Below are 18900 nucleotides of genomic sequence, written 5' to 3' on the forward strand. Positions count from 1 at the left end.
GATAATTTCTGAATTATTATATACGTACATATGTACATACATAGTACGATCATTTCGGATACTTTATTTTGTTCATTATTTTATTATACATCAGTAAAATTTTTATCAAATAATGTTGTACAGATTATATTATATGTAAAAAAATATGTACGTAAAATTGACTGCAGCGATTTTTATAGTTTATAAATATCTGTTTGCATTTGGTGATTGGTAAATGAAAAAGAAAAAGGAAAAATCTCTAATTTGTTTTAAAAAATAATACCATAATGGTTATATTATATCTTATATAAGAAAGACGTATGTTCTTATTTTTTATTCTTCTCTGGACGAAGAACAAATTTTGTACATAATGATGAACTATTTATTATACTTGTTCACTAAATTTTCTTAGTTTTCAATTGACAATAATTTAAGCATAGTATGTCTATTGTACATTACACTTTTTTAGCATTCTTTAAAGAACACCGGTAATAAGACACATGTAAAATAAATAACTTAAATCATTGACAAATGTGTGTCATACATTTGGAACGTGTGTTTTTTTTTCTTGTTTTTTTTTTTTTAAATGAAACATAACTTACAACCTATTTGAAAAGATTGAAATACGGTTTAAGAAATATTTGATTCTGGCATAAACATTGAACCAATCTTATAAAAAATTATCATCTTTTTACCTAATTTATATAGCAATAACTTTAGTTCTTTCTTATCGAATATAGAATTTATTTAATATACACTTTCTAATCGTATCGTATATTATATTGATCTCTTGTCTATTATAAGATCAATTTTTATCAAATTTTACATAGAGTAATGAAATTATAAATTATGCGTATGGTCATAAGCGATATGTGGTTTTTTTAATCAACTGATCGATATACAGTATATTAAATTTTCACACAATGTGCGTTTCTAAATTTTATTATAATTAATTAACTTACTTAGTTGACATGTTTCGGCGATTTTTTTATTAATAATTGCGAATGTTTTAGAAACACATGTGTAAAAAGCAATTACAACAACATTAATAATTAATTTTTATAATTCTTATAATTATTATTTATTATATGTTGCTTATACTACTATATATATAAATTTATAGACAATTAGATATATTTAAGTGATTGTAATTTTTTCAGTGCCTATATTTACTGACGACAATTTTTCCAAACTTGTAAAATTAACGAAAATCTGCATAATGCACATCTTCGATTGTTATCATATATATATATATATATGACCGGATAAACATATATACATAAAAATATATAAAGAAAGAATTTTTTAAGAATAAACTTTACAATTTACACTGTGATACGGATAAAGTAAAATTATTCAAAAATCACCGAACATGCTAATTGGCTAAGTAGTTTCTGTTTTTTTTTCTTTCACACATAAACAATGCCTAGTTATTTTTATTTCTAAGTATAAAGAAAGCATTACTGCTTTTCAATATGTTTATTTTGATTTTTATATACAAGAAAGAAAGATAATGCACTTTTAATTACTATTTTATATCTTTAATTTCATTGACTACATATTTTTTTTAATTAACAATAATTGAAACAAACGAATAAGAATTAGTTTTAAAATACGAAAGTTGAAATTTGAAAAATTTCCTAAGAAAAAAACAAAAGACAATCACACATTTAGATCTGGTGAAATTAGTCTTTTCGTTTCCATAAATGGTGTTACACATTAATTAAATTTCTTTATTACAAAAATCATTAGAATCTCATTATAATTATTTTAAAAAGTGTTAAGCCATATTCTTAATTATTTCTAATCGTTCAGACAAGGTCAGGAAACATGGAAATGATAGCCATTACAACCGATCCAGCAAACGTTTTCCCATTGGTACGTATGCATCTTTTGTTCATTTCTTTGTTTTCTTTGTTTGTAACAATTTCAATAATTAGATATACTATAATATTTGAAATAATTGTAAACAAATTTTTATTTTCTTCTTTATATCTCCTCTAATATTTGTGCTGTACAATATTGGAATTTTATGTATGTTTTATTGAGAATTTATTAGAATAAATTAATGAATAAATAGTAGTAAAGATGAACAAATGCTTATGCATTTACATTAAATCTATTATGTATTAATATATTTAGGTTTTAGACTCAATAAATGAAAAAGCAACATACATATGTATAAAACTAAACAAGATAAAAAGACACATTCAGATAATAGATAATGGTATAGGATTATATGTACCCAGCTTTCCAGACTTAAATGATAATAAATTGGCTAATAATATTCAAGATTTGTCTTTTTTTATAAGATTAAGACACCATAATTTGAAAGTTGCATTTAAGCAATTTTATCGCATTTTTCTTACATCTAAATGTACGAGTTTTAAAAATACATATACAAAGGTAAATTGTAGCAATTTAGTTGAATATTATTGAAGATTTTATAATTTATGTTATTTATGTAAATATAACATAAACGTTTTCTCTGTCAGATCTTTGAAAAAGAGATAATTATGTTAAGAGATGAAATAGATCGACCAATGAATGGTACAACATTGACCTTATATGATTATATTATGTCTCCGGAAAGTAACAAAAAAATAATGCATTTAATATGCTTTCTAATTGCAAACGTTTCTTTAAATAATCCTCAGGTAATAAACTAACTCCACTATTAGATTGTACCAAAATTATGTTTTAGCCCATTGTACTTGACCGATAAATAAATATCCCATTTTTCTATCGCTATTTCAATAGATTACTTTCATAATTAATGACGAAGCATATTGTCATTTAAAAATTGAAAAAAACACAAATTCTTGGCAAACATTCCAAAATATATATGGAAAATATATTTTTCTAGAATATACATGGATCATACCATGTATCAATTCATTATCTATTCAGTACCATGGTTATATTGGATTTATTAAAAATAAAGTAAAAAAAATGCACTACATTTACTTAAATAATAAACCAGTTTATTGTCATAATTTTGTAAACGAAATTCTGAGTTATTTCATCCAAAATTATTATTATCTTTTCAAAACAAAATTGGCCAATGAAAATATATTTTTTTTGCTTTTTATTAATTGCTCGTTAATGGATATTTCTATTGATGTAAAAGGAAGTATAATAACTTATAAGTTAGACAATATACAAGGAGTTGTAAAAAGTATCAACCTATATATAAGAGATCTTTTCACACTTGAAACTGTCAAAAAACAATTATCTGATTATTTCGAAAGTTGCAAAAAAAACCCAAAACAAGCTGATGCATCTACAATCTATAAGGTACAAAATGATTTACCTTTATTTTTCTATGAAGAAGATCGCTTAAAGAATATTAATAAAATTGAAAAATCTATTTTATTTAATACTAATATTAATCATAATCCCATGACAGTCTTTTTTACCAGATTTGGGATTTTCCCTTACGAAAGTATAAAACGAAGAAATTCTATAGAAAATTATATAATTAATGAAGAACATTTGAAGACTGGTACTTTTGTCATAAAGAAACCAAAATTACAAAATGTTGATTGCAATCGTAATCAACGTTGCTTTGAAAAGAATATTATTTTTAACATATTTAAAAATTGTAATACAAAAGAGTATATCAATCATGTAAATCCAAGTTCAGTTAAAACTACAGTCAACGCAGAACAAACATTGTCGACAAAACAGGGAAATAGCATAGAAAAAAAAACAGATTTTATAGAAGATTATAATTGCTCTCTTTTTGAGTGGTCTGATTGGAGTTATCATACAAATGAAGTGAAATATAATGAAGTAGAAAAGCACACTTCTCTATCCAAATTGAATAAAAAAAATAAAAGTATTGAGAAATATTATAAAGTTTTTGACTTTCTTCCACAAAAGTTAAATAATCTTGCACAATTTAGATCAATTAAATTAATAAAAACACCTTCGTTCGATAACATTGATACAAGCATATTTTTTAACGAATTAACATGTAATTATCAAGGTATAGTTCAACACAGTAATTCTTATATTTTTTCATTTTATATTTTCATTATTAATATATGTAGTTTGTTAATTGTGTATATTTATTAGAAAATAGAAAACAACCTCAAGATATAGATATACATCCATGCGCATTTACACAACATTTCTGTGAATTTAAATTACAAAGGACTGCATTAGAATTTACAAAGGTAATAAATAATCATAAAAATACGGATAATATTGGAGTAGAGAAGTAATATTAATTATTATAATTTTATTTAGATATTAAATCAAGTTAATAATCAATTAATAGCAGCTTTAATGATTTATGATAATGTAGAGTTATTGCTAATGATGGATCAACATGCTGTTCATGAAAGAATAAGATATGAAAATTTACTTAATGGTAATATTGCACATATTGATTAGTTCAATTATATAAAATAAATATTAGAATGTATTATTTGTTCATTTGTAATTACATTTATTTATACAGGTTACAAAACATCTGATCATAACAATTTCCTAACAAAAAAATTGCCAATTCCGATAAGAATAGAAGTAAAAATGCATATGTGTACATTATTTCTCTCGAACAAAAAGTTATTAGATAAATATGGAATCAAATTAACTGCAATTAATGAAAATACTTTAAGCATATACAGTATACCAAAATGTTTTACAACTAATAAACAGTATTACAATGACGTAAAATTAATAACTACAATCCAGAATTTACTAAATGAAATTGCGGATAATATTACGAATGGAAATGGTATAAATATTTTACCTTTGTCTATTCACAATGCTGTATCAATGGAAGCATGTCATGGTATTTATTATTTGTAAAAATTGGTAATCTTAGAAAAAGTGGCCTAAAAATGTAATCTATATAAATTATTCTATGTTATATCTCCTTAGGTGCCATAAAATTTGGTCAATCGTTATCTGTACAAGAATGCATAGAACTTTTCAATGATTTAAAAACTACAAAATCTCCAACTCGATGTGCACATGGAAGACCTTCGATAATACCTATAATAGATCTTTCAGAATTAAGAAGAAGGTATTATAAAAATATGAAGGTAGGCTTACTTTTTCTTTTATACATATTATACATTTTTTTCCTAAATAGACGGAAATATTTATTATATTTAAAACGTAATGCTATATATATGTTGACTCGTAATTATTTTATTTGATTATACAAGTTTTTATTATAAATATTTTAATACTCATTCAGAATAGTTAAAAAGCAAGTTTTTTTTCACATTCCTGCAGAATTAGGGATATGAAATATAATATATAAATAAGATTATATTTTTAGAAAACTTAAAGAGAAATTATCTTTGATAATATAGATATGCAATATTTAATTAAGAAAAATATAGATCTTAGAAATTAGATTTCTGGAAATGCAGCAACTAATATATCTTTACCAAAGTAATTTACTCTGTTTGCAATAATTATGAAATTAGTTCCACTAAAAGAAACAGGACAAGCAGTATTCGGACGCGCAAAGAAACAAACTGTATAAAGTGCCATTTCTAATTCTGGTGATGTTCCAACAAATATGGAGGTCACCGGTTGAACAAAGCCATTTAATTTAGAACGTATTTTGAGTACAGCTGCCTTCTGTAAAAGGTGTTATAAAAATATATATGTAAATGTGTGATCAAATAAATTAAATTTTCGAATTGTTTCATGAATCTCATCATATATAAACGGTTTAGAAAGAAAAATGAATTAATAATTAATAAAGTAATACATAAATTTATATAATCTTAATACTTACATCTCCAAACGTTAATTCTTTAATATATCCAAGATAATCGATCTTTTTCTCAGCCTCTTTCATAGCGTAATAGATCCAGTTATGTAAACCAATTATGTCAGAATCAAATTGTTCTGCTAAGAAAACAGTTTCAAAGCCGGAACTTGACGCATCTCCGTCTATTCGTTTAAACTGTGAAAACCATACGCGTTTTAACGTGTCCTTGAATTCATATGGATCATCGGGTATATATCCTTTGTTTGCTAAAAATTTCATTGCATTTTGCATAACATCGGTTTCTAATAATTTATCAAGCAATTCAGATTCCTTTTTACGTCTCTCAGGCGTAAGATTTTCTTTCACTTTAACGTCCAACTCATAATCATTGTAAAGATCGATAACAGATTTAATCGTTGGTATTTCATAAGCTTCTGGTTTAACATCCAACAATCTATTAAAAGGAAAGAATATTTATCTTAAAAACAATCATTTGGTAATATATTTATAAAAAAGAGATCACACTTACGGATCACTGGCGTCATCTGTAACACTGTCGTCTTTCTTTTGGCCCTGTAGTTTAATGGTAATATATTTGAACGCATTATTTGTATCTTTATTAAATAATTCTTCAGACAATTTCTTAATATCCTCATCAGAGGTCACAAAACCGAGTGGATTAGGATTATTGCTAGATTCTGGAGAATTTTGAGTGTTGGGTTTATCAGCTCCAGGAGAAGCATTACTATTTGCATTAGTTTCAGTATTTTGTAATGGCTTAACAGTAGGAGGTTCTTCCGGTAGTACAGCAGCTCCATTTGGAGCAGAAGGACTTGCAGCAGGTTGAGCTGCTGCAGGTTGAGCTGCTGCAGGTTGAGCCGCTCCCGCGTTGGCATCAGGAGTTGGAGCAGATTGATTGTTATAATAATTATTATAAGTGATTTGAGTATGAGAAGTAACAGGAGTGCCTGCACTACCACTACTACCACCGCCACCACCGCTATGTCCATAAATTCCACCTGGGAGAATTCTGCTCACTGCTGCATTTACACCTGCACTGACTCCAGCGTAGACGAAAGCTTCTTTCGCGATTTGTCCAATACCTGGCTTGTATGGTTGCGAGGATGGCAAGAGAATAGTTTGTTGTGGTGCTTGCCCAAACGAAGGACTATAGGATTGACCATAAGACGGATTAAAAGGCTGACCGTGTGCTGGATTGTATCCACTACCCATTGGATTATAAGGCTGTCCCATATGAGGTGAACTGTAAGATTGACCTTGGCCTGGATAGCCATGATTATAGCCACCAACTGAAGGATTATAGCCACCGACCGAAGGATTGTATCCTTGACCAGCCGACGGATTGTATCCAGCATTATTATAAGGATTGTGTGCACTTTGTTGAGAACCAATTGGTTGACTCTGGCGGGGATATCCACCTGTGATCATTAAAAAGATGACTATTTTATACCGCAAGTATAATTACTTGAAAGAAATTTACCTGATGGATTATATCCTGATTGCAAAGAAGTTGCACTAGTTTTGGAAGCAATATTTTGATCTAAAGCCGGAGCTGACGGTTTTGACGCCGTATTGCTGCTGGCTTGCCTGTTTGAGTCTGGAACATTCCATCCTATTTTATTTGGAGTTGAACCTTGGAAAAAGGACATCAAAGTTCTATTAGCTATACATACAATCATTGAAATAACTAGAGTAACATACCATGTTCAGTATTTTGAGGTCTACTGTAGGGTGGTTTAGATGTTGTCCTTGACGAACGTGATCCCCAACCCCATCCTCCACTATTTTTACGACCACCGCCACCGGTCTTTCGAGCTTCTCCAGTAGCTGTTAACACAATTATTATAATTATATAGTAGTATAGTTAAATTCCCCTTTATGCTACTTACTATCTCTATTGTAGTAATAATATAAAATCTAGACACTTTAGTAATTTATGTAATAGAGATAAATCATGTTACTTACATTCATGCACTGATGCATGCACTACTATCTATTACGTATTTGACTGATATATCTATACATTTCAAAGAATTTAACTAAATTAACGAAATAACGAAAGAACATGCTCTTCTTAGCGCATGCGTGTTTTTCAATTAAAGTAGAATGCTGACAATTGAATAATAATGCTATCAAGAATAATTTGCATCATGATACTTCTTCTATCATATTTGCTTGTATATCCATTTTGTTTCAGCCTTGAACAATTGTTTATATTTTTATTATTAAACATTCATTTTTATTTCATTAAATAGATGATATTTAAAAGAAACTTTTTTGATCGGTACGAAAGAAACATAATAAAAAATTTCGACGCAGCTATGATACTTTCAAATTCTTTATTTAGAAAGTATACGATCTAAACTTTCGCGAATACTTAATCTATCAAAAATAAAAGTAGTACGATATATTCGAATAAATAGATTTATCTTTACTGTGCATCTTAATTTAATAAATTTCTATCACGTTCGTAGTGTTATATTTCACACTTATACAACCAACAATAACATTTTCAAAGTGTCTTGTTTTTTTAAGCATAAACTACAATTTTTTGATTGCGTCATTTTTCACAAATAACTACATAATTATTCACATTATCATGAATCTTCCAAACAACTTTATGACTCATATTACCTTATTTTACAAACATTATTACATCATTATACACACATTAAACTGATTTTTAATTTTTATTAAATATAAAAAAGTTTTACAATTTTTTCTAACATTTATATATATATGCATATATATATATATATCTTACCAAAAATGAGGAAAGTAGCGATAAAGATGATCAAGGTCTTCCTGATAATCATAATCACTTTTTAAATCCTGGTCAAATGATCTTGTGTTTGTACCTTAAGACAATAATTGATTTAAGATGACAGAGAGAGAGAGAGAGAGAGAGAAAGAAAGAATGAAAACTAAGAAAAACAAAGAAATCTATTGAAGACACTTAGAATTGTTTCACTGTTAGCACAACGAGGTGCTACTACCGTATTTCACAGTTCGTAGCGCAATAAATGCAGGGCTCGGTTTAGCAGCAAATATACAACTCGTCGACATTGAGTCATGTATTCTCGTGGGCTTTCTCTTTTCATTGATCACTTCTAGGAAATCTGAAAGGAGTGGGGATCTCTTTACGACGAGATCTCGCTCATGAAATTACTACGTGTGCAACGAAGTTGATCATTAAATTGAATAGGATTCTTTTTTTTTCTCTCTTCACAAGAAAAACTTAATCTCTCTCTTATTAAAAAGCTGTATTAACTTGAAACTGAATGAATATCCTGAAACATAAATTCTATTTATGAAAAATAAACGGTTTTTCTTTTTTATATTTTTCAGACAAAATTAAATCTTGGCCGTTTGCTGTTGTTACGGTAGAAGGAAATATTTGGAAAATTATCACTTGCTTATATATGGACTTTTCTTAGAAGAATTAAGTAAATGGAATTATTGATTCATTTTTTTATGACAAAATATTGTTTTTTATTTATTATTTAAATTATTATGTATACGAATGAAAGTGTGAAATTTAAATTTAGTTATTACAATTTATTATTTTATTCTATTTTCTATTCGTTCAATTATTTATAATATTTAATATCTTATATTTATTTTTATATATATATCATATATCTTATATAATTATATATCTTATTTTTATTATATTATTTAAAAATCGAGGTGGCAAATAAATCAAATTATAAGACTGGCAGAGCAAGATCTATAACATCCTTCCCATAATATCTGAAGGCATGAGTATAAATATTGAATGTGGTATTACCAAGTGACACTGGACAAAGATTATTCGGTCTAGCATAGAAACATATCGTGTATAAAGACATTTCAAGTTCCGGCGTTGTACCTACGAATATCGTAACGTTTGGTCTGATAATACCGTCCATTTTTAGATGTAATTTAACAAGTGAAGCTTTCTGAAATCATTAAAAATAATAACATTCATTGAATTTGAATAATTCTCTAAATTTATAATTCAAAGATTAAAAAATAATATAATATAATATTTAATTATTTTCATGCATACATTTCCAAGATCCACTTTATCAGTGTATCCCATATAATTGATCGCTTTGGATGATTCTTCGTGATCGAAATAGATCCAATCTTGAATGCCTAAAATATCAGTACCACCATAAATTTCTGATGCAAAGACGCGTTCAAATCCTGAGGAGGTGCCACTAAATTGGGTGAACCAAATGTGACGTAGAATATCTTTCCTTTCGAAATCGTCTGGATCGATAAAGCTGCGCGATGACAACCATTTCATTGCTGTATGCATAACATTAGTATTCAAGATAGTATCGAGGAAAAGATTTTCCTCCATACGTTTTTCAAAAGTCCTTATTTCCTTTTTACTTGCATTACGTTCATAATTGTTGTACAACATGCGCATATGTTTGATCGTCAGAATATTGTACGCGTCTGATTGTACATAGAGTAGTCTGTGAAAAGAAAATTTCATATATATATTGTGCGATCAAAATCATTGTAATTTTATGATAATGTTGTTACATAAATGATTATATAAAAAGAGGGAAGATAATTACGGTCTTTCAGCAACATCTGTTATATTATTAGACGTAGAACGAGCTTGTAGATTCATTACTATATATTTATTTACATTATCTTCTTCTTGGGCAAATAATTCTTCCGATATTTTGTATAAATCATTATCGCTAATGTAATATTTATACATTTCAGCTGTATTATTAATTGGCTTATTTACTTGTTTCTTAGGATCATTTCCTTGAACGTAAACATTTCCATCATTTTTCATACTCGTCAAATTATCAGTTGGAGCTAATTGATTCGGTAATCTCGTATTATTTCCATCCGATATACTTGGAATATTAGATGGTGGATAGTAGACTCCGGAATTAGCCATAGATATAGCTGGATTTTGTTGTGAATTCGATCCAGTAGGATTATACACTGGATTTGAAGGAGAACCTATATTTTGTGGGTTCACTGGCTCACCCGTTCCATTGCCAGGATAATTGTTAAAGTATTGATTGTTATACGTTATATGCGTTGTTGTACCAGGATTGCTATTAGCTGCACTTTCGATACTTGGTCTAGACTCGTAATGATGATGAGGATTGATCAATCTATTTACACCAGCATTAATAGTTGAGAATACCAAAGCTTCCTTAATCATATCACCAAAACCTCTACCGCTACTTTGCTGGCCTGGAACCATTAATACTGTTTGTCCTGGTATATAGGGTTGTGCTGCAGGTTGAGCAAGATATTGTCCTTGTTGTTGAGGATATTGAACAGGTCCAGGTGTATAACCACCACCAGGTGCATAGTGATTATTCATTGGGTGACCAGTTTGCATATTTGGATAGTGTGGAATACCAGGTTGTTGTGGGTAATTATGTCCTTGCGGATAACTCATTGAATGACCACCAAATGGTGATGACATGGGTGGCATAAATGAAGTTGCAGGATTAGAATGAGGAGCTATTTGACTGGGGTGAGATATGGATGGATAAGACACTGAATGTGGTGGATATGAAGGATTATGAGGATATGGAGGTTGTGAACCGAGATTGTTGTTGGGATATAGGTTTGGTTTAAAACCAATTGGAGCATTATTGTTAGGATAAACGTCTGGTTTAAACCCAATTGGAGCATTATTGTTAGGATAAATATTTGGCTTAAATCCAATTGGAGGTTGGTGTATAGGAATTCCAGTTCCTTGATTACCAGGTGTACCAGGAGGTCCAAAAGATGGTGCTTAGAGAAATAAAGCATTGAATTATTATAATTTAATAAATTATTCTTTATCGTCTGTATAAACAAATATATATATATATATATATATATATTACCATGGGGTGGTGCAGATGAAAGAAGAGGCTTTGAATCGTGAACTGGTATAATTGGAGCTGATGGTGCATAAGGCATTGGTGATTTTGCATTCGTGTTAAAACCTATATTAGAAGTTGGATAATTTACCTCAGTTTCTAAAAAATCAAAATGAAGTATTTTAGAATAATATAAAAAAGAGTAAATATACATAAAATTCGAGTGACTCACTCGGTTTAGTTGCGCCCCCTCCTTCGCCATGTAAAAATGGAGTATTGACATCTTTATTTGATTGTGGATGTGTAATTGCACTTCCTAAAATATTAATATGTATGTAATATACTTATCGATCATCAACAAGATGTTTATAAACACATATACGTGGAATTATCGCACTGATTAAAAAAAAATCTTGATCTCTGTACATTTAATCGACTATATCTTACGGTCGATATTTGTTAAATAAAATAATGTTATGTATTAATTTATTATATGATATACATACCTCCAGTATGTCCAGTATTTAAAGGTTTTGAATTTATCGAGGAAATGCTTTTATGACCAAATGAAATTGGAGCATTTCCTCCTGAAGGATGACTCCCACTTGAAGGATATCCTCCTGAAGGGTGGTATACTCCAAAAGGATGACTTCCTCCTAATGGATGACTTCCACTTGAAGGATGATGTCCTCCTGAAGAATGACTCCCACCTGAAGGATGTCTACTCGAGGAAGATGAAGGCCTAGAAATTCGATGACTCGATGATGACCGACTACTGCCGAAACGTGAAAAAGAAAGTCTTTTTGCACTTGTGTAACCTGTTGAAGAGAATATGAAATATATGTATAATAAAATATAACATAAGATAATTACAAGTTATGTCCTGATATTGAACATTAGTAAATATCACCGTGATAAGAAATATTAATAAACGAATAGCACTTTTTGTGTATAGAAGAAACATAATTGGACATACTTATGTGATCGCTCACATACACAAATTTGATGTTACACTTTAGAATTATATTAGGATGTGTACAAATTTGTCAATAAACAATTGTAAGAATTAATATACTAACTTATGTCTATAAATCCAAAAATAAGGAGTAAAAGAAGTATCCTTAGCCAAGTCATTTTAAATCGAGAACATACGACGACGTTTAAAATTACGATTAAAAATGGTCTATCTCGTTTAACTCCGAACTTTCAAATAAACTGCGCGACGCGTTTATTTAAATCAAACTCCGCATTAAAAAATATATTTCTATGAATTAACGATTATGTGTAAATGAGAAAAATAAAAAATCTCTTATCTGTGACCCCAAAGAGATAATGTATGTAAATTATGATGATTTCTCATTAAACCGGCCGTTTATATCGAACATATGCATTCAACATCAAGTATACTAAATACTATAAATATACTACGTTGATGAACATAACATCATACGAGATAAGCCAAAACAAAGTCTAAAGCATCAAAGTGCAATAGTTGAAATGCTTGTTTCGATTGTTATCACATAAACTATATACGTGTCTTGACATAAAAATTAAAATTTATAAAATAAATAACTAATATTAGTATACTTAATAACAATAATAATTAAAATATTTACATCGACGAATTCTGAGTATTCCGGTTGTAGAAAATTGTTGACAATATCTAATCATATTTTTATTTTTATCAATTTTTTGTATTCAGAATTATCTTTGGGAGAAGAATTTAAGGGAAAATTTTCTTCATAATATAATCGATAATGAAAATTCGATATAGTAATTCGTAACTCGTGAAGAATATTAGACAATAATTGATATCTTAGTATTAAGTCTGGAAAATATACGATTTATATAAATTATACATTATTATATATAATTGATTTCTTATTTAAAAATATATATTATTTATATATTTATAAAGCCCAGTATGCACCATCACCAAATGCAAATAATATACATATACATATAAACATCTTTTTCGATAGAAGATAATAACTGATTCATTTTTGACATAATACTGAAAATATTGAGATAATCCAATATTTAAATATTTTCCTTTGCAATGTATCTATCAAGAATTTTTTCACTTGGATAATCTGGAACGGATAATTGACGAAATCCTTCATCATCGACGAAACATATTTCATGATCATCCTAAAATAAATCAAATTTGTTAATAATATAAAATAATGTTTAAAGAAAATATTACATTTTTGACAATAATAAAAAAATATATTTTCCGATTTACTTACTGGATCAGCAAGAATGATAACTCTAACTGAAGCTTTTCCTGGCGTATCTAAAGTTATCAAATCGGTCAATATTTTGTGTCTATTCTCCTTAATTTTTTTCTGTATTTCTGGTTGTTCAACCAATGGTACAGAAAATGCTATACGACCATATGCTTTTGCATGATCCACCGTAGTACCTAGTATATTAAATTTATAATTGAAAAATATTTCAATTATATATATAATAGGATATAAAATAAAATTCTAAATAAATGTAAAAACGTTTACCTATATCTACAAATTCAAGTTTAGTTTGATCATCACTATAAGACATTAGAACTTTATTATCTTCTTGTTCGATTACCTTCATATTTAAAATATCCCTCCAATAAGCTATAGTATTTTGAAGATTCGAACTAGATAACGTTACTTTCTCTACTGGATCTGATTATTATAAATAATTCAATTATATACAAGAGAAGAAAATATAAATATAAATTGTCATCGTTATTAGTGTTACCTTTATCTTTGGGTTGTGGTTCATTAATAATATAATACTTGTAACCACCTGGTGCTTGCAAAACAAACTTTCCATTTTCTTCTTGGATAGGCCATCCATTGCTTTTTGCTCTATCGATTGCTTCTTTAGAACGAATAGTTATTCCACGAAAATCATTTCCACTTTCGTAATGAGAAATTCCATAATTATAAGTTAGTTCGACTACAAAATGATTATCTTCTGGTCCATATCCTATCATCGTTTTACTCCATCGATTTGCATATGGACTATAAATTATAATGTTCATTATAATTAATTATTAACATAAATAATATATAAATAAAAAAAAATTAATAGCAATTCATAAAAATAACCCATTACAAGCAGCCTCGCATCCATCAGCAAATTCTTCATGTCTTAATACCTAAAATTAAAATATTCAATCTTAAAACTATTACACTTAATGATGCAATAACAAAAAATTAAGGAAAAATTAACCTTCATTCCAAGAATTTCTCGATAGAATTTCGCTGTTTGTTTGCGCTCAGCTATTTTAAATACAAAATGTAATGCACGACCACTAATCATTATGAAAATTATTAAGTAGTTTTACTTTTAAGTAAAGAAAAGAAAATTATATTCCAAAATTGGTACAGAGTTCTTCAAAGGAATACACTTATGGTATATATCTTACACCCTGTTGATTTATTGCACATATATGTTGCAATGATTAATCTAATTGCTAAGAAAATCAAGAATTAAATCCACATCACATTGTATGGATTTAAAGATTATCAGTCTTGCCAATATTTATTTTCCTAAACGATTAAATCCCTTTATGAATAGAAACAACTAGATAGTCATAGTGTTGTTTGTTTTAATAAACACTGGGCAGTTGTATTATGAACATTTGATAAATATAAGTAAGAAGAACAAAATTTAGAAATGTCACTTGGTGGTGGTCTTAATATTTTAAAAGCTTTAATATTAAAAAGACGAAGGCGATTAGAAGAAAGTAATGTTTTAGTGAGTATTATTTTCGTATATTATTTCTCCATTTTTAAATGTCGTCTTCTCTTCATCTATAATTATTTGTTTTTATTTAGCAATAAAATAAGAAATACTTTAGAAAAAGAAAATTAGAGTTTTAGTACAAAACAGAAAATATTGAGACTAATGATAATAGTATTAATATTGTTAAATTCAATGTGGGTCAAGAATATAACAAGAATCTTTTATTATTATATAGAAAATCAGAAAAAGAAGTATTTAAAAAATTAAGAAAATATGAGATTTTTTAACTAAAAATAAATAAACTAATAAAATGTTATTTCGGCTAACTGTAGTAGTTGTTAAAATGTACAAAATAATAAAATGATATTATTTGTTTAAAAGGCTTTAGGAATAGTTTCCAAGAAGCAATGATCACAAGACCAAAATGTTTAAGGAAATGTCAATGTACCCAAAGAAGATATCTTTTACAAATATATATAAAAAATGTCTGACAAATTAATCAAACAGTGACAGAGACTTTGATATAAATGTTATTGTCTAATTTATCCAATTCCTAGTACGAGTATGGGGTAATCAATTAGATAGTAAAACATCTGAAGAAAAAATGAATATGTAAAATGATTACTTATACTCAAACAAGGGAATATTTGAAATCGTTTCTATGGAAGTTAAAAAATAAATCGCTTCTCAAAGGTATAATTGGATAGTTTAACTGAAATTTTATAACATTTATTTGAACGTAATTATATTTTGATATGTATTACATTTATGAAATAGATTATTTATTATATATGCGTTTATAACTTATTGTTGGTTAACAAATACTTTATATTTTAGGCTAGTGACTTATATTTACAAATGAGAATAGGAAATTCTACTTGGCTTATTGGCATAACTATGATTGATATTCATGCACATACTGGTAAATAAAAAGTTTTCCAAAAATGTAGCGCATACAATAAACAATGAAAAACAAAGAAAATATATTCAAGCTATAAAAAGATTAATGACTAAATACCAAAAATATTATCTTACAACATATACAATCTTAATAAATATTTAAACTTTATTAATATTGGTACCCGATGTATTATTACCGAACTTTACACCCAAATCCACACCCTTTATTTACACCTAAACTTTATTAATATTGCTATTCGATGTATCTATGTGATAAATAATAATTTAAGAATAATAATTTTATAATCTAGATTTAATAATAAATTAATCTTTAAATTTCATTGTCATTTCATTGGCTTTATTAACAGCAGCTTCAATAGCGTTCATCATAGATCCTCTGAAGATTATATGGAATGAATATTTATAAATTATTATAGAATTTATATATATTCTATTGTTCGTTAATAATATAATATCGTTATGTACCTAACTTGACCACGTTCCATAGCATGAACTCCAGTAATAGTAGTTCCACCAGAAGAACAAACTTCATCTTTCAATTGACCTGGATGTCGTTCTGTTTCTAATACCATTTTACCAGCTCCTACAAGTACTTGAGCAGCAAATTTGATTGCCATTGCTCTCGGTACTCCCATTTTCACAGCACCATCCGCCATAGCTTCTATAATAAGATACGCCTGAAAATGTAATCTTATGAATCAACCATTAATATATTTTTCTACCATTTACATACATAAGCTGGGCCAGAACCCGACAAACCACTAATTGCATTCATCAGAGATTCGGGGACATCCTGACTAATACCAATGAATGAAAATAATGTGCCTATTAATTTAATATCCTCCTCAAGTGCGTTTTTACCACAGTAAACTAAAATTTATTAAGTACATCAATTTTTTATAGCTAAAGTTATGTATATAATAAAACATTTCTAAAGAACGACATACCTGTGATACCTTCTCCAATCATCATAGGCATATTTGGCATACATCGGATAATTCTAGGGTATGAATCAATAGCAACGAGTTTCTAGAAAAATACCAATAAAAAATTCAAAAGAAAACAAGAAAAATAATAAAAAAATTAAATTTTACTATATCTTACTTCTGCTAAAGTATCTAATGAAATTCCAGCAAGTATAGACACGTATAATTTATTGTGAATTTTTTTTTTAAGCGTTTTTGCAACTCCATTAAGAGCTTCATCGAGCATATGTGGTTTAACTGCTAAGAATACAACATCACTATTTTCTACAACTTCTCCATTTTTAAACGTATCATGAGTTCCAAGTTCTTTCCAAGCGGTAAGTGTTTTTTCAGTGCGACTGGATACCCAAACATTCTTAGGATCTAGAATATCTATAAAAAGGTTTTCATTTATAATAATAAATTATTAAAATATACATATATATATATATATTGTTTTTATGTATGTATTTATATTTATTTATAAGACCTTTTAATATAAGACCTGCTCCAATAGCACTTGCCATATTACCACCTCCAATAAATCCAAGTTTAAGAGATTTAAAATTATATTGATCCATAGTTAATGTTATATTTAATATTTAAATTAACTTTGGTTTAAAAAATCTTGTGGAAAGAACTCTTACACCTGTCCAACGTATTTCAGCAATTAATGTTTGCATAAGCATATCATGTGGGAGACATTTTAATTTTTCTTATTATAATTATTCTAATTGTTTAGTAATGTCAATCTATAGACCTAGTTTATATGGATTATCAAGGGCTCTCTTTTTTCTCTCTTATGCATACTCGCGTCGACGTCAGAGAGGTTAATAGTCAATAGTGCACAAGTAAATAAGTAATGAAAATTTTCCACATAAACAGATTCTCTATTCTCTATTCTCTATTCTCTGTCTCTCTCAGTTTTGTTGCCATCAATTTCAAGACGGTATACGGAGTCCAGGTATACCAGGTCCATATGTTAATCCCATATCATAACACGTCTATTCACTGATTGATGCACATTTAAATGAAAAAAGAAGTGGGAGAAAAACATTATTAAAAATATTAAATAAATTAATAATTACTTCAGATTTATTTATATATGTTAAATAATAACAATAGACGTTATATTATAATAAACATAAGCTTCCAAATGTTTACATTTATAAAATTCGTGTAAGAAATGTTGGTACGTGACTTTGAATATTTAAAAACGTATAGTGTTAATCCTGAGTAAAATGAAATTGAAAGGATATTAGCATGGAGACTACATAAGAAGTACGAGCTCAAACGTATTAATTGTCAAAATCTGTCCACGCAAATCGTATATTTAAGTTTTCTTTTTTCACCACTAGTGTCGCTAATGTTCATTTTGTACTACCTTGAATGTAGTAACGTACCGATGTAATAACAAAAATAACAAAAATAAAATATTAAAAATAAAATTAATAAAAATTTAGAAAAATAAAAATAGGCAGGGTATGCGCAATAAAAAATTGCAATCGTGGGAGTGCAGCTGATCTCATACGAAGACGGGAATTACAGACGGGACATTATTTTTATCTGACTAAATTTTATTATCAATAAAATTTACATTTAATATTTTTTTTTACTAAATAATTAGGATTTAATTTAAATTTATTATTATTATTATTATTATTATTATTATTATTATTATTATTATTAT

General features: G+C 27.8%; 5 protein-coding genes and 2 long non-coding RNA genes across 8 annotated transcripts; 3 read left to right on the forward strand and 4 right to left on the reverse strand.

Moving 5' to 3' along the window:
• Positions 1 to 1588: 1588 nt before the first annotated feature.
• Positions 1589 to 2730, forward strand: LOC122522508. The gene is made up of 3 exons (XM_043643702.1): positions 1589 to 1857; positions 2122 to 2385; positions 2475 to 2730. Exons 1-3 carry the CDS (start codon positions 1810 to 1812, stop codon positions 2646 to 2648), a joined length of 486 nt encoding a protein of 161 aa, XP_043499637.1. The 5' UTR covers positions 1589 to 1809; the 3' UTR covers positions 2649 to 2730.
• A 452-nt stretch (positions 2731 to 3182) lies between these two features.
• On the forward strand, positions 3183 to 3833 carry LOC122522552. The gene is made up of 2 exons (XR_006305093.1): positions 3183 to 3276; positions 3389 to 3833. It is a non-coding gene; the product is annotated as an uncharacterized LOC122522552 (long non-coding RNA).
• A 1292-nt stretch (positions 3834 to 5125) lies between these two features.
• LOC122522458 (poly(U)-specific endoribonuclease homolog) lies at positions 5126 to 8810 on the reverse strand. Its single transcript, XM_043643617.1, has 6 exons — positions 8508 to 8810; positions 7445 to 7570; positions 7224 to 7376; positions 6252 to 7161; positions 5747 to 6176; positions 5126 to 5586 (listed from the first exon to the last, which is right to left on the reverse strand). Exons 1-6 carry the CDS (start codon positions 8557 to 8559, stop codon positions 5353 to 5355), a joined length of 1905 nt encoding a protein of 634 aa, XP_043499552.1. The 5' UTR covers positions 8560 to 8810; the 3' UTR covers positions 5126 to 5352.
• Positions 8811 to 9380: 570 nt separating this feature from the next.
• On the reverse strand, positions 9381 to 12225 carry LOC122522100 (poly(U)-specific endoribonuclease homolog; the record flags this gene model as incomplete). Its single annotated transcript, XM_043642904.1, has 6 exons — positions 9381 to 9684; positions 9795 to 10212; positions 10318 to 11512; positions 11608 to 11742; positions 11816 to 11899; positions 12090 to 12225. Coding segments are annotated over 6 exons (2202 nt in total), but the record flags the coding sequence as incomplete, so codon positions are not given.
• Positions 12226 to 13245: 1020 nt separating this feature from the next.
• On the reverse strand, positions 13246 to 15050 carry LOC122522487 (glyoxalase domain-containing protein 4). 2 transcript variants are annotated; one of them, XM_043643662.1, is made up of 6 exons: positions 14809 to 15050; positions 14685 to 14734; positions 14332 to 14597; positions 14100 to 14255; positions 13833 to 14008; positions 13246 to 13734 (listed from the first exon to the last, which is right to left on the reverse strand). In XM_043643662.1, the coding sequence occupies exons 1-6, from the start codon at positions 14896 to 14898 to the stop codon at positions 13624 to 13626; spliced, it is 849 nt and encodes a 282-aa protein (XP_043499597.1). In that variant the 5' UTR covers positions 14899 to 15050; the 3' UTR covers positions 13246 to 13623. The 2 variants fall into 2 exon arrangements, with proteins under 2 accessions (XP_043499597.1, XP_043499598.1); XM_043643663.1 differs by having other exon boundaries at positions 14692 to 14734; positions 14809 to 14900.
• A 127-nt stretch (positions 15051 to 15177) lies between these two features.
• Positions 15178 to 16348, forward strand: LOC122522531. Its single transcript, XR_006305065.1, has 3 exons — positions 15178 to 15336; positions 15706 to 16017; positions 16162 to 16348. It is a non-coding gene; the product is annotated as an uncharacterized LOC122522531 (long non-coding RNA).
• A 17-nt stretch (positions 16349 to 16365) lies between these two features.
• Positions 16366 to 18567, reverse strand: LOC122522488 (pyrroline-5-carboxylate reductase 2). Its single transcript, XM_043643664.1, has 7 exons — positions 18299 to 18567; positions 17701 to 17859; positions 17350 to 17603; positions 17193 to 17274; positions 16979 to 17115; positions 16711 to 16922; positions 16366 to 16621 (listed from the first exon to the last, which is right to left on the reverse strand). The coding sequence occupies exons 2-7, from the start codon at positions 17789 to 17791 to the stop codon at positions 16549 to 16551; spliced, it is 849 nt and encodes a 282-aa protein (XP_043499599.1). The 5' UTR covers positions 17792 to 17859; positions 18299 to 18567; the 3' UTR covers positions 16366 to 16548.
• Positions 18568 to 18900: the final 333 nt, after the last annotated feature.

The sequence above is a fragment of the Polistes fuscatus genome, unplaced genomic scaffold, assembly GCF_010416935.1.
Source record: "Polistes fuscatus isolate 324 unplaced genomic scaffold, CU_Pfus_HIC Scaffold5, whole genome shotgun sequence".
Taxonomy (NCBI): Eukaryota; Metazoa; Arthropoda; class Insecta; order Hymenoptera; family Vespidae; genus Polistes; species Polistes fuscatus.